Source organism: Oncorhynchus nerka, linkage group LG25, assembly GCF_034236695.1.
Source record: "Oncorhynchus nerka isolate Pitt River linkage group LG25, Oner_Uvic_2.0, whole genome shotgun sequence".
In the NCBI taxonomy this organism is placed as follows: Eukaryota; Metazoa; Chordata; class Actinopteri; order Salmoniformes; family Salmonidae; genus Oncorhynchus; species Oncorhynchus nerka.
The window spans coordinates 39986177-39999838 of record NC_088420.1 but is presented as its reverse complement, the minus strand read 5'-3'; the positions used below and the strand labels follow the sequence as shown (position 1 = coordinate 39999838).

Here is a 13662-nt window from a genome sequence, read left to right as displayed (position 1 = left end):
GGTATTCCTCTTGTCCAGGTGGGTTAGGGCAGTGTGCAGTGTGGTTGAGATTGCATCGTCTGTGGACCTATTTGGGCGGTAAGCAAATTGGAGTGGGTCTAGGGTGTCAGGTAGGGTGGAGGTGATATGGTCCTTGACTAGTCTCTCAAAGCACTTCATGATGACGGAAGTGAGTGCTACGGGGCGGTAGTCGTTTAGCTCAGTTACCTTAGCTTTCTTGGGAACAGGAACAATGGTGGCCCTCTTGAAGCATGTGGGAACAGCAGACTGGTATAGGGATTGATTGAATATAAACACACCGGCCAGCTGGTCTGCGCATGCTCTGAGGGCGCGGCTGGGGATGCCGTCTGGGCCTGCAGCCTTGCGAGGGTTAACACGTTTAAATGTCTTACTCACCTCGGCTGCAGTGAAGGAGAGACCGCATGTTTTCGTTGCAGGCCGTGTCAGTGGCACTGTATTGTCCTCAAAGCGGGCAAAAAAGTTATTTAGTCTGCCTGGGAGCAAGACATCCTGGTCCGTGACTGGGCTGGGTTTCTTCTTGTAGTCCGTGATTGACTGTAGACCCTGCCACATGCCTCTTGTGTCTGAGCCGTTGAATTGAGATTCTACTTTGTCTCTGTACTGATGCTTAGCTTGTTTAATAGCCTTGCGGAGGGAATAGCTGCACTGTTTGTATTCGGTCATGTTGCCAGACACCTTGCCCTGATTAAAAGCAGTGGTTCGCGCTTTCAGTTTCACGCGAATGCTGCCATCAATCCACGGTTTCTGGTTAGGGAATGTTTTTATCGTTGCTATGGGAACGACATCTTCAACGCACGTTCTAATGAACTCGCACACCGAATCAGCGTATTCGTTAATATTTTTATCTGATGCAATACGAAACATGTCCCAGTCCACGTGATGGAAGCAGTCTTGGAGTGTGGAGTCAGCTTGGTCTGACCAGCGTTGGACAGACCTCAGCGTGGGAGCCTCTTGTTTCAGTTTCTGCCTGTAGGCAGGGATCAACAAAATGGAGTCGTGGTCAGCTTTTCCGAAAGGGGGGGGCGGGGCAGGGCCTTATATGCGTCGCGGAAGTTAGAGTAACAGTGATCCAAGGTTTTACCACCCCTGGTTGCGCAATCGATATGCTGATAAAATTTAGGGAGTCTTGTTTTCAGATTAGCTTTGTTAAAATCCCCAGCTACAATGAATGCAGCCTCCGGATAAATGGTTTCCAGTTTGCAAAGAGTTAAATAAAGTTCGTTCAGAGCCATCGACGTGTCTGCTTGGGGGGGATATATACGGCTGTGATTATAATCGAAGAGAATTCTCTTGGAAGATAATGCGGTCTACATTTGATTGTGAGGAATTCTAAATCAGGTGAACAGAAGGATTTGAGTTCCTGTATGTTTCCTTCATCACACCATGTCTCGTTAGTCATGAGGCATACGCCCCCGCCACTCTTCTTACCAGAAAGATGTTTGTTTCTGTCGGCGCGATGCGTGGAGAAACCCGTTGGCTGCACCGCATCGGATAGCGTCTTCCCAGTAAGCCATGTTTCCGTGAAGCAGAGAACGTTGCAGTCTCTGATGTCCCTCTGGAATGCTACCCTTGCTCGGATTTCATCAACCTTGTTGTCAAGAGACTGGACATTGGCAAGAAGAATGCTGGGGAGTGGTGCGCGATGTGCCCTTTTTCGGAGTCTGACCAGAAGACCGCTACATTTCCCTCTTTTTCGGAGTCGTTTCCTTGGGTCACTGCATGCGATCCATTCCGTTGTCCTGTTTGTAAGGCAGAACACAGGATCCGCGTCGCGGAAAACATATTCTTGGTCGTACTGATGGTGAGTTGACGCTGATCTTATATTCAGTAGTTCTTCTCGACTGTATGTAATGAAACCTAAGATGACCTGGGGTACTAATGTAAGAAATAACACGTAAAAAAACAAAAAACTGCATAGTTTCCTAGGAACGCAAAGCGAGGCGGCCACATCTCTGTCGGCGCCGGAAGTGGAGATCCAAAATCTCAACTTTATTTAGCAAACAGTAGCCTATCTTATCCCCAGTGAGTGTACATATTCACTGTCTTTATCATTGGGTCAGTGACACTGGTTTGTTTTTGGACAATAATTTCCTCCTCCAGGTTAGATATTGTATTTTTGTCTCCCCTTTTCGTAGGCCAATTATATGGATCTGGCAATGTCATTTTTATTGATTTGTTTGTCAGTGTCAGTATTAAAAAAGATTATGCTAATGTCTCCATTCATATAAAGTGTAGTAGAATGGCATGAAATGTGTTTATAAAAGGACAACAAGAAATGCATCGGATAGGCCTGTATGACCTATAGCCTAGTCTACAAGAAACAAGGGGGTCCCTCAGGGGTGAGTACTTAGTCCAGTCCTGTACTCCCTGTTCACCCACGACTGCGTAGCAGCACACGACTTCAACACCATCATTAAGTTTGCTGATGACACGACAGTCGTAGGCCTGATCACCAACGACGATGAGAGCCTATTGGGATGAGGTTAGAGAAATTACAGTGTGGTGCAAGGACAACAACCTCTCCCTCAACGTCGTCAAGACAAAGGAGCTGGTCCTGGACTACCAGAAATGGAGGGCCGAGCACGCCCCCATTCACATCGACGGGGCGGATCGAGAGCTTCAAGTTCTTTGGTGTCCACATCACTAAGGACCTATCATGGTCCAAACACACCAACACAGTCGTGAAGAAGGCACGAAAATGCCTCTGCCCCCTCAGGAGACTGAAAAGATTTAGCATCGGCCCTCAGATCCTCAAAAGGTCCTACAGCTGCACCATTCTTATGGCTGCATCACCGCTTGGTATGGCAACTGTTTGGCATTCGACCGTAAAGAGGCTACAGCCCAGCACATCACTGAGGCTAAGCTCCCTGCCACCCAGGACCTCTATACCAGGCGGTGTCAGAGGAAGACACTAAAAATTGTCAAAGACTCCAGCTACCCTAGTCATAGACTGTTCTCTATGCTTCCGCACGGCAAGCGGTACCGGAACGCCAAGTCTGGAACCAAAAGGCAGCTGAACAGTTAATCAAATGGCTACCCGGACTATTTTCATTGACCCCCTTTTTAAACACTGACTCTATGCACACTCACTGGACTCTACCCACACATACTACATGTACAGTGACACTACAACACACACTTTCACATACGCTGCTGCTACTCTGTTTATTGTCTATCCTGATTGACTAGTCAGTTTTACCCCTACAAACATGTACATATTACCTGAATTACACCTTGCACCCTTGCACATGGACTTGGTACCGGTACTCCTTGTTATTTTAGTGCACAATGTAATCATGTATGTGAAATATGTAAGTTGAAAACACTATGTTAAATGTACTGTGTGTGTGCGTATCCCTAACATTGCCAACAGACAAATGGCTATGAATGGATCAGTGGTTAAAGGGATACTTTGAGATTTTATCTACTTCCCCAGAGTCAGATGAGCTCGTGGGTATCATTTTTAAGTCTCTGTGTCCTGTATGAAGGAAGTTAGAGGTAGTTTTATGAGCCAATGCTAACTAGCGTTAGCGCAATGACTGGAAGTCTATGGGTATCTGCTAGCATGCTAACCCTCAGAAAACTGGAATGTTCTTGCTACGTTCTCATAAAACGTGTTTTGAACATCAATACATTATATTCTAAGAACATGTCAGCCATGGTCTGTGTATGTTTGGTGGGACATCCTATCCCACAGAAAACTAGACACAAGTGTTATTGCAAATGTCTTATGGAACTTGTCTAGAACAATAATATGGTAAGTTCTGATTACATGGCATCCACTTTGTGGGTAAGTTTTGTTTGACATTAAGGTAATGGTCTCATGGAAATATTCCTAACATTCCTATGAAAATGTTAGTTAATGACCTAATGAGACCCTTAAGGGAATGTTTGTTGTTAGCAGGGCTTATGAAGGTTGTTTAAAAGTTGTGAACCCGTACTAGGTCAGTTTGGTGACATTCAGGGTGTGCCAGAATGACACACTTCATGAGGTAAACACACCACACACACACACTTCATTAGGTAAGCTATACTAAGAGTGCGGTCCTTTAGAAGAACAGGTTCACTCTCAAGCCTTTAAAGGTCACTGTGCAGCTATCGTCACCTGTACCTCATTTATATGGGCTTTATTTGTGTTTGCATGTGTGTGTTCAGGACAGTTTGAGTTTCTACTAAGCTCTACTTAAGTCAAATGTGCTGAATGTAACACTGAAATTTGTTTCTCAATACGAGTACGTTCTCTTCAGGCTCACTCCCACTCAGGTAGCAGGCGTGCATCTGCATATCCTTATTTTGTTAATCATCGTATTGTCCGTGGCCGGCCATATGAATGTTTTACACACATGACAGAGAGTACATAGTACAGATATTTAGCCCCCCTTCTACCATTAATAAGTGTAGTTATTGTGTAAAAACAATGAGTCAATGACTAGGACTCTACTCCCTCATGTTCCTGACCTCAACAAAGACAAGTCAGCCTTTGTTATAAATTAATACTGTGTCAACTTACCAGGACAAGTCAGCTCTCACAGTGGTTGTGTGTGTGTACACACTTGTCCGTGGTTCTTGTGTTTGTACATGCATGTGTTTTTCCACTCTTCTTCTCTGGATACACACAATTCTCACAGACTCACAAACATCTGTGTTTGTATGGTTTACCCTTGGGAATAAGAGAGCACTCCAAACGTCATTCATATTCATTAGAGGCCTCAAGTGGTTCTTTATGTACTCCTGCCCTCCATCCCTCCCCTCTTTCGCTCCCTCCTTTCCCAATTGTTCATCCTGGAAACTGCTCCTCTCGTCTTCTCTCAGCTCACAAAGGCTCACTTCTACTTTGGCCCACTCCCCTCTCCTCCTGTCTCTGGCTCCTCATCTTTTTCTCTCTTCTGTCTCCCCTCTCACCTGGAACCTGGGCTTGAGAGCTGAAGGTGTGGCTCCTCTCACTGTGTTAGCTTAGCCAGCCTTTAATACCTGAACCTTCTCATCAAACACGGTCAGGTCACGGTCACGGTTAAATACAGTCTTTCTGCGTGTGGTGGAAGGTGTTCACATAGTGAGGTGAACCTGACAGCATGAAGAAAGTGTACAGCATGTTCAACCTGAACAAAACCAAGGAAGAGGAGGCAGTTCAGGCCATCTGTATCAAGGTATCTCTGTTCTAGTTTCTCTTTGCTATCTCTAGTTCAGTCCATCTGTATCATGTTCTCGTCTCTCTCTGAAATTTCTAATTAAGTCCATCTGTATCCTCCCCTGGTCTCTCTTTTTCTGCCTTTCTGTGGGATAGTGGTGCTCTTTGGAACACTTAAGGTCTTGCTTATGCCAAAATGACAGGATCACATTGGCTAAAATACATGATTAAGGGAGTTCAGGTGTGTTATATTTTTAAGGGAGTGCTGTACACAACATTTGAACATGTTTAACAGTCCAGTGTTTCCAAATTTCTTTTAAATATTTCCTATAATTAATTACAATATGTGTGAAATTATTGTCATGTTTTGGAAGGAAAACTAAGTGTTAAAAAAAAATGTGTTGGAATGGTGCAGGCGTATAACGTTCTTTAAAAGTATTCATGTGAGTAGACCGCTGATTGGCCCATTTTCCCTAAAGCATCTTAAGGCTAAGTTCATCGTTAGAACCTTCATAGGGGCATCGTTAAATCTCCAAGATGTTTCCAAAAACAATCATTATTAAAAGGTAAATGTACATTTTTCTACTTCATATTCATCATCTCAGTTGTAAAGAAAAACATTGACAACTTTGTATTTGTAATCAACTTTGAAGTTATTGGTGGTCACAGAGAGATAGAACCACATGGTTTATCCATGTTTACCTAGAATCCTTGGGATGTCCCTGCCCCATTGAAATTGACATTTAAAATGGTTAAGGGTTAAGGTTAGGTAAAGGTTAGGGTTAAAGTTAGGGTTTTGTGTAAGGACGTCCCAAAGATTCCGGATGGCACTGACCAATGTGGTGCGTTGGGATGCTATTGTAAACTTTAAAATGTGTAACAAGAACAAGCATTCGTTGTTCCATAAAATGGAAAAAAAGACAGCCAAAAAATAAATCATGAGGAATGAAGTTTGGAAATGTCTGTCCTATATCTAGGAGATATAAGAAAGCTTAGGAAATATGAGTTTTTTTGGACACATTTAGCCCTTTATTTTTGATGACACAAAACTACCTGCACACCTCCATTAGTTTGTATGGGTTACCTTCAGATGAGTTCCATGCCACTTGTGGGGGTTGTAGAGCAGAACGGAGAATATCATCGTGTTTGTGAGAGTCTCCATTTGTATATTAGTTTGTAGCTCAAACGGTTCGGACGCTTCAGACAGAAGTTGGCACATCAGTGTTACCGACTTCAGATGAGTCCCGTGACACTTATGGGGGTCGTATTCATTTACATTTACATTACATTTAAGTCATTTAGCAGACGCTCTTATCCAGAGCGACTTACAAATTGGTGCGTTCACCTTAAGACATCCAGTGGAACAGCCACTTTACAATAGTGCATCTAAATCTTTTAAGGGGGGTGAGAAGGATTACTTTATCCTATCCTAGGTATTCCTGAAAGAGGTGGGGTTTCAGGTGTCTCCGGAAGGTGGTGATTGACTCCGCTGTCCTGGCGTCGTGAGGGAGTTTGTTCCACCATTGGGGGGCCAGAGCAGCGAACAGTTTTGACTGGGCTGCGCGGGAACTGTACTTCCTCAGTGGTAGGGAGGCGAGCAGGCCAGAGGTGGATGAACGCAGTGCCCTTGTTTGGGTGTAGGGCCTGATCAGAGCCTGGAGGTACTGAGGTGCCGTTCCCCTCACAGCTCCGTAGGCAAGCACCATGGTCTTGTAGCGGATGCGAGCTTCAACTGGAAGCCAGTGGAGAGAGCGGAGGAGCGGGTGACGTGAGAGAACTTGGGAAGGTTGAACACCAGACGGGCAGCGGCGTTCTGGATGAGTTGTAGGGGTTTAATGGCACAGGCAGGGAGCCCAGCCAACAGCGAGTTGCAGTAATCCAGACGGGAGATGACAAGTGCCTGGATTAGGACCTGCGCTGCTTCCTGTGTGAGGCAGGGTCGTACTCTGCGGATGTTGTACAGCATGAACCTACAAGAACGGGCCACCGCCTTGATGTTAGTTGAGAACGACAGGGTGTTGTCCAGGATCACGCCAAGGTTCTTAGCGCTCTGGGAGGAGGACACAATGGAGTTGTCAACCGTGATGGCGAGATCATGGAATGGGCAGTCCTTCCCCGGGAGGAAGAGCAGCTCCGTCTTGCCGAGGTTCAGCTTGAGGTGGTGATCCGTCATCCACACTGATATGTCTGCCAGACATGCAGAGATGCGATTCGCCACCTGGTCATCAGAAGGGGGAAAGGAGAAGATTAATTGTGTGTCGTCTGCATAGCAATGATAGGAGAGACCATGTGAGGTTATGACAGAGCCAAGTGACTTGGTGTATAGCGAGAATAGGAGAGGGCCTAGAACAGAGCCCTGGGGGACGCCAGTGGTGAGAGCGCGTGGTGAGGAGACAGATTCTCGCCACGCCACCTGGTAGGAGCGACCTGTCAGGTAGGACGCAATCCAAGCGAGGGCCGCGCCGGAGATGCCCAACTCGGAGAGGGTGGAGAGGAGGATCTGATGGTTCACAGTATCGAAGGCAGCCGATAGGTCTAGAAGGATGAGAGCAGAGGAGAGAGAGTTAGCTTTAGCAGTGCGGAGGGCCTCCGTGATACAGAGAAGAGCAGTCTCAGTTGAATGACTAGTCTTGAAACCTGACTGATTTGGATCAAGAAGGTCATTCTGAGAGAGATAGCGGGAGAGCTGGCCAAGGACGGCACGTTCAAGAGTTTTGGAGAGAAAAGAAAGAAGGGATACTGGTCTGTAGTTGTTGACATCGGAGGGATCGAGTGTAGGTTTTTCTATAGATGTTTACGTGAGAAGACCGATTTTCGGGATGAATCATGGTTAGACAAACACTGCTGTAGCTCGGCCACCTAAGACACAGCCAGTGGCAACCCGTCACCGGCTGCGCCCCACCTGTTTAGCCCCCTAATATATATATATATATACACACACACACACAGTATATTTTTGTAGTTGTTGCCTGTCTTGCATGTTATTTTGTCATTAACATATCAGTTTGGAAACAATGTAAAAAAAAAAAAATCAAACAATAGTCATTGAGTTAATAAAGCCGTCTACAAACTTGGTCTCTTTTTGCTTTCTTGAGTAAGGCAGTTCCAAAATGCAGGTGTTTCAGCCTAACTCAGTGCTGTGAAGGTGGGGCAGCCAGTGGAAAATACAGAGCGTAGGGGTTGGTAATGTTCTCTAGTTGCACTGTCATTGACTCAGTGTTCTGTCACTTCTGGGGACACTACATCACCGCAAAATCTAAGGGTAAAGCTCGAAAGTTCATGCCCTTGGGTGCTGCCATAGTTACATTAGAAGTGCCCATCCAAGAAGGCTCAAGGTCATTGGCCACAGATAAAATGACATCAAATCACATATCTACAGTAGCTTTGATTGGACTGATCATGTCAACATCATACTTTCAAAATATTAGCTAGCAGTCATCATCATGAATCAAGTCGACAATCTACTGGCAAATCCTTTTCAACCCTTGTCATATGAAGAGAAATTATGAATATAAATTATAGATGAAACGTATCGGTGCTCATCGGCCATTGGACATAAACATTACACAACAAGTTGGAAATCGCAAATTCAGCAATGAGGGGTTTGGAAGGAATCAGTGGCTAACTGCAAGTATTGCAAAGTAATCACTAGCCTAATATTCAGTGGAGTGGGTGTGGGGACCCAGGTCTGGGTTTAAGGATATCTTTTCCAATCTAAAAATAATAAACATTCAACATTGGCCATGCTGTCAATCCAGCATGACTTCTGCAACGCTCAAAACAACTGGAAAATTTGGGAACTGAGAAATCTGACCTCATTGAGTTCACAACAACTGGGAACTTGGAAAAAAAATGAGCTCCGACTGAGAAAATACGTTTTGAACGGTCATCCAACACAGAATTGCAAGTCGGGAACACGGCCTTTCTAGAGCTCCGACCTGAAGATCACTGATGACATCATGATTCAACCTTGTTTTTTCAGAGTTCCCAGTTGTCTTGAAAGCACCATAAATCCAGAAACTTTGATGTAAGTTTGTTAACAAAATGTTCCCACAAAGGACCAATTAGCCTATCATAAGCTTCGAAAGCCATGACATCATTTTCTGGAAATTCCCCCAAAAAATGTCTTGTATGCTGCTTTGTAAATGATGTAATATGCCAGGGAGATATGTATACTGTCTGTAGCTAAGAAAGTAATACTAAGTGTATGTTGTGAAGTAAGCTGTTAGTAGCCCATGTGCCTCACTCTAATAATTTGATAACTTTTCCCCTCATAATATTGCCGACTGTTTTGACTTGGTGGTGCACATGTAGCCTATAGCCTGTTTTAGAGAAATGTCATCATCAAATATTGTAAGATCTTTCATTGTCTTCATATTTGCCACCTTGACTTATCTTACGGTTCAAAGTTGGTGTACAAGGAGAATACTGTAATGGCCCATGTTCTGAATTACGTCCGTCGTTAGATGAATGAGACCAAAGAGCAGCATGGAAAGTGTTCATGATTTTTAATACTGAACTGGGGAGGCTTGCAAGCCGAAGAACACCATCCCAACCGTGATGCACGGGGGTGGCAGCATCATGTTGTGGGGGTGCTTTGCTGCAGGAGGGACTGGTGCACTTCACAAAATAGATGGTATCATGAGGACGGAAAATTATGTGGATATATTGAAGCAACATCTCAATACATCAGTCAGGAAGTTAAAGCTTGGTCGCAAATGGGTCTTCCAAATGGACAATGACCCCAAGCATACTTCCAAAGTTGTGGCAAAATGGCTTAAGGACAACAAAGTCAAGGTTTTAGACTGGCGATCACAAATCCCTGACCTGAATCCTATAGAAAATGTGTAGGCAGAACTGGAAAAGCGTGTGCAAGCAATGAGGCCTACAAACCTGACTCAGTTACACCAGTTCTGTCAGGAGGAATGGGCCAAAATTCACACAACTTATTGTGGAACGCTTGTGGAAGGCTACCCGAAAAGTTTTTCCCAAGTTAAACAATTTAAAGGCAATACTACTAAACACTAATTGAGTGTATGTAAACTTCTGACCGACTGGGAATGTGATGAATGAAATAAAAGCTTAAATAAATTATTCTCTCTATTATTTTTCTGACATTTCACATTCTTAAAATAAAGTGGTGATCTTAGCTGACCTACGACAGGGAATTTGTACTTGGATTAAATGTCAGGAATTGTGAAAAACTGAGTTTAAATGTATTTGGCTAAGGTGTATGTAAACTTCCGACTTCAACTGTACATACTTTGTTCAGTTTGTCATGTTTAACTGCCGTAAATATGGTGCGCAGTGTTGCGCATGCTAATCGAGTAGCATGCTAACTGAAAGCCATTTAAATTTGTTATAGATATATATAGTTTTTTTGTATGCTTAAAACCCTACCAGTCCCAAGACACCAGCAAAAATATACTTTTCATTTATCAGCATGTCCAGCCCTTAGATTTAGCCTCATAATTAATTGTTTACCATTTTATTTAGAACATGAAACAATTTGATATTAAACAGTTGCATTCATTAGTTTTTATTTTGAACATTTAGAGCAGGTTCCTGTGGTTGGCGGTTGCAGTAAAAAAGAAAGTTGTACTTTTATTTGTGTTGATGTCTCTGGGCCGTGAATCCTGAATCTAGCATGAAAGAGCATCCTTGTAGCTGTGTGGGCTAATATAGTAAAAATGTTTGTCCTTGGGGTAAATTTAACCAATGGACATGGGGGAAGTTGAGCCAATGGTTGAGGCAATGGAAAAGGTTAAGGAAATTGAAGTGTTTTCTTCCCAGGTGTAATGCAAGGCATTATTGCTTGGATAGGAGGTAACAACAGGGCATGTTAAAAGTGTTTTAAAAAATACAAAAATCTTTGTCAGGTGTTAAGCCTGATGCTTAAAATTATAAAACGACAAAGTGATTGTATTTTATTGTGTTTGGGAAAAAAAGACAGTGGTAATATTGAATTCTGTACAGAAATTTGTAGGTGGCTGAACTTACCCTGTCCCATAACTGACCACTGTTTTGGACAAGCTATGTTTTCAAAACTGTAATGTTTACATAAATTCTGATTATTTCCAGGGATACACAACATCCTGAAATATATGTAGATATCTTTCTACGAAATAATAGTATATTTCCCTTGAAAGAGTGATGGTGAACGTAATTTTTTTTCTCAACTTACCCAACTCACCCATATTTTAAAATGTGGGAAACTGGGAAACGTATAAACTGGGAGCAACAAGTTGTATGCGTTCACCTGTTTTGACCTTGTTAAGAAAGTCGATTGGCTAATGGCAGGCAAGCAAGCTGCATCAGCCATAAACTAAAAGTACAGATGCTCAAAGAATTAGGTGTTCAAAAACCATATTAATAAATAGTTTTTTTACAAATAATGATTTGTTGTTGCATGTAACTTCCAAAAATGCTGTTACAGAGGTAATTTCCTTTGTATTTGACGTCAGAGTTCAGCATGTTGGAGAAGTCGAATGCTCAGACATGATAGACGAGTTTCCCACTAGTAATGTGGATTTTTCCCGGTGGTATGCTGGTATTTACGAGATATTATGAGCAGCATTTCTTCTTTATGTCTATATTTAAAGGGAAAGTGCTACATTTTGGCAATCAAGCCCTTTTTATTACTTACATAGAGTCAGATGAACTCATGAATACCGTTTGTATGTCTGAATGCAGTTTGGAGGAATTTGAAGGTAGTTTCTGGAGCCATCGCTAACTAGCGTTAACGCAATACTGGAAGTCTACAGGTACAGCTAGCATGTTGTGGTATCTATGAGTTTCTGACTCTGGGTAAACATAAAAAAAAGTTCTTAATTGCCAAACTGTTGCACTATCCCTTTACTCACAGTAGCTCAGATTATCCCTTAAAGTGGAACTGACAGCTTTATAACTACTTTGCAGATATGAAACAGACAAACAGACAGATATGAAACAGAATGTAAAATTCCCAGTTTATGCTACAAAACCAACTTTTAAAAAATAGGTTTTAAAAATAGGTTCTATTTGACTCGAAATGTCATTATGTAGACTAAGGCATTGTTGGCAGAATAGATGGTAACTATCAATATATGACTAATATAGCTAATTCACCAATACAATTCTTGGTAGTCCAACAAATATTGCTCTCCCGTCGTAAATCACAAGTGGCCTGGTACATTGTTTACCGCCTCCAGCCATCCTGGATGCACTGTTTTCAGTTCCAATGACAATATTTTGGACAAAAACTGACAAATGTAACTAAGGCTGGGACTGTCAACACAATCAAACTAGCAAGGGCATTGACCTCAAGTCAGTCATAATGTGGAATAGGCTAGCTTATCTATTTATGTAGCAAGCTAAAAACACAGAGCCTAACTAACTAGCTGCAGGGAGGATGCCATGTCATTGGACAAGTGGGTGATGGCAAACTTCCCCCCCCCCCCCATATAGTTTTGGTAGTTACAGCTAGAGATGCAGGTGTCATTTGGTTAGCTAGCAAAAAAAATGCTAATCCCTTTGCTAGCTAACGATGCTGAATTTATGCTAACTGTGGATAGATGTTAATCTCTTAATTGTCAATCAAATGTACTCTATTTGGCATCGATCAAATGGGCAAGGCAGGCAAATTCCCATTCAGTTGTCAAAACATGGGTCGGGACAAGCATACATTGGCAGGCAGGCTGCAGAAGGGCAAGCAGGCTACTAACCACCCTCGTTTATCAGTGGAACTACAAGCTGAAAATGTTTGGGAGGGTTTATCTAACATTACTGTTCCCTCATTAGATTTTAGCTCACCTTGCTCTGGCTAACAGTTGTTGATCTGTTGGGGAATACTTTCTAATGATCTAAATGAGTTATGTTGTTACTGCCTGTAAACACACAGTCCAGTTCAAAATGAATGATGGCAGGCCAGTGTGGCAAATAGCTCATTTGCATGTAGTTCTACTGTAGCTCTGATTGGCTGTGGTGCACCGGTCTGTGTAGTCCAGTCCTGGACAAGACTGACACATTTTTACTAGGTTTTATTTACTGCAGTGTCTATAAGGGTGTTTTCACACTTGGTCCCAATTGTTGTGAACTCAGTGCTTTTCGCTTAATATTTTGTGCAGTGTGAACACTCAAAAGGAACTCAGGCCCCTCGACCATCTCTTGAGAGGTCGTTTGAGTTCGGTTTGCTTGAATTCCGCGATTCGGTTCTCTTTTTTAGGGCAATGTGAACACAAAGCTCCCCAGGTTCACTTGTCATCATTCCCGCACCACACACTAGACTACTGCAACACTGTTTTCTCTGCAATAACCCCTCACATTGGTGCCACAAAAGAGAGAGGAGGATGACGTGCAGGTTCGCTGAAAAAAAAATGTGTCCTGTTTTTGGATATTGATGCACAGAAATACCCAAATGGGTGTGGAGTTTTTTGTTTAGATTATTTGTTTGCAATATGTGATCTACAGACTAAGAGAGCTTCATCAGCTGTTTATTGATTGTGTGGTTTGAATAGTTTCAGAAGACAACATAT

The 13662-nt window shown here is 43.0% G+C and overlaps 1 protein-coding gene across 1 annotated transcript in view; it reads left to right on the top strand.

Annotated features, from left to right (window-relative positions):
• The first annotated feature begins 4799 nt into the window (after nucleotides 1-4799).
• LOC115109508 (putative adenosylhomocysteinase 3) overlaps nucleotides 4800-13662 on the top strand; it is a 29097-nt gene continuing 20234 nt past the window's right edge. The window contains exon 1 of the mRNA XM_029634462.1: nucleotides 4800-5168. Within this exon, the coding sequence (XP_029490322.1) occupies nucleotides 5094-5168 (75 nt within the window). The 5' untranslated portion in view covers nucleotides 4800-5093. The remainder of the gene's footprint in view (nucleotides 5169-13662) is intronic.